This window comes from Galeopterus variegatus, unplaced genomic scaffold, assembly GCF_000696425.1.
Source record: "Galeopterus variegatus unplaced genomic scaffold, G_variegatus-3.0.2 Scaffold10893, whole genome shotgun sequence".
Classification (NCBI taxonomy): domain Eukaryota; kingdom Metazoa; phylum Chordata; class Mammalia; order Dermoptera; family Cynocephalidae; genus Galeopterus; species Galeopterus variegatus.
The window spans coordinates 26,931-28,981 of record NW_007737004.1 but is presented as its reverse complement, the minus strand read 5'-3'; the positions used below and the strand labels follow the sequence as shown (position 1 = coordinate 28,981).

General features: G+C 31.2%; 1 protein-coding gene across 1 annotated transcript in view; it reads right to left on the bottom strand.

Annotated features, from left to right (window-relative positions):
• The window catches only part of LOC103610296 (serine/threonine-protein kinase ULK2-like), a 33,014-nt gene that overhangs the window by 29,545 nt on the left and 1,418 nt on the right, over positions 1 to 2,051 (bottom strand). Inside the window, exons 2-3 of the mRNA XM_008594492.1 lie at positions 1,789 to 1,881; positions 582 to 623 (exon numbers count right to left, since the gene is read on the bottom strand). Of these exons, the coding sequence (XP_008592714.1) occupies positions 582 to 623; positions 1,789 to 1,881 (135 nt within the window). The remainder of the gene's footprint in view (positions 1 to 581; positions 624 to 1,788; positions 1,882 to 2,051) is intronic.

Below are 2,051 nucleotides of genomic sequence, written 5' to 3'. Positions count from 1 at the left end.
GTGCTCCACCCAGAAAACTGTAATTTTCTCCAAAGCTGGGCTCTTAAAAGGATTCCAAGTGTAATTTTGACTATAGAGAAACTTTGTCTGAGAAGATGACTTTAGAACTCAGGCTTCCCATACCCAAATAAAATGCAATGCTACTGTATGCCATGTCAATAATCACAGATATATCTGGGTGATGAACATGCATAGTTTTTTATTTTCTAATATTTCTACAATTTACAAATATCACTTTCATAATAAGAAAAAGGGCTCTATTTAATTTTTTAAGAGCCTGCAATAGTTCTTTCACACATTTTTATCACAGAAATGCTAGATATGGTATCACTATTCCTCTACTTGACCTAAAATAATACCACCCCTTATGTCATATTATCAACTGTTAATATATTTGCACATTATTTATTTTAGCCTATTGCTCTATGCTATTTTAAACAATTTCTTAATAAACATATAATTCAAGCCATGTCTTTACAACAAGAATTAAGGCAATTTTTTATTTCTTTTAAGATTCACTTAAATTTATATGAAATAGAAAAATGTTTTACTTTCATTTAATAAAATCCAAACTACGGTACCTGAACATCATAGAGTGCTACAATATTTTCATGCTGAAGTTCCTGTTAAGGAAATTGAGAGTTAAAAATATTTGTATGTATTCTAATAATTAATATATTTTAATATGCAAGTAAAAACTTAAGTATACACACATATATATACTATTTCTAGTATATTATACTTCTTTTAATAGATAGAACAACTTAATCTATTAAAGAATAAGAAGAAATGTGCCTAATCAAACTTTTCTTGGAGCCTAAATATTTTTTTTCACCACCACCACTTTTTAGACTCTTTACAAAGTGAATACTCTCACTTACAAGATAAATTATAATCAGTATGGCCACAGACTTTCTATTAATCTCCTAAATTTAACATACAACTTCTGACAGCAATAGAGGCATAAAATTCCAAAGTGTTTTTAAAAANAACAACAACAACAACAAAAAAAAACAGTGTAATCTTAGCTCAAAGAGCTGTAATTCTTACCAAAGAGCTCTCCACAGGATAATAGTTTTGAGGAAAGCTGATGTTAGATGAGGGTTCCATGCCCATATTAGTTTGGGAAGCACCGGGTTAAGTACTACAAAACCAGATTCTTCACTGTAGAATTTTCAGACTTTCTTTAATGAGCAAAGAGCTTTGTGACTCTCCAAGAAGTATTTAGTGAACAGGATTTTCCAAACTTATTTGACCATAGAACTTTTTTTTCTTCAAAGCAGCTCAGTTGGATAATACTGATTGTGAGTGATCAAAAAAGACCACCTCTAAGGAAAATAACTTTCTTCAATTTATAAGAAAAAATGATCCCAAGTACCCGCTCTCCCCCTAGAAAACTTGACTGTAATGTGAAAGGAGTCAACAGAAGAGGTAAATAATGTGTAAGCTGGGCCTACCTGGCCCTCTAGTCAAACAGTAACACAAAAACTAGGAGAAAGAAAAAAAGAAATTATGAGAATCTAAAATCGGTCTTCACAGAACCCCTCAAAGCTCTGGTCAAGAGCCAGGAACATCTATTCTCACAAATAGGTTCACTGTACTGGCCATCTGCCAAAAAAAAAAAAAAATTGCTTCACAATACTCAATGTTTTTGAGCATACAAAAGTGAGAGCAACAACTGAAAATTCTCAAACTTGGGTCCAGCTACCAAAATCGCAAAGAATGTCATCATGTATTAATTTAAAATAAGCTTTAACCTAATATGAAATACTATGTAAAGTAACATACCTTTAAGATTTTAATTTCCTTTCCAAGCAGTATTTGTGATTTTGACAAGTTCTTTTTATTAATACTTTTTATAGCCACCTCCCAATCAGTTTTCTGAAAAGGAAAAACAGTGTTATTCCTGGAAATTATTCCACAGAAACAATTCAACAGAAAAAAATCTATAAGCCCAAAGATGTTCTTAGCAAATAAGTGTACATAACTTGGGAAAAATGGAAAAGAACCTGAATCTCCAACAGGAAAAAGACTTCATAAATTATAGTGTA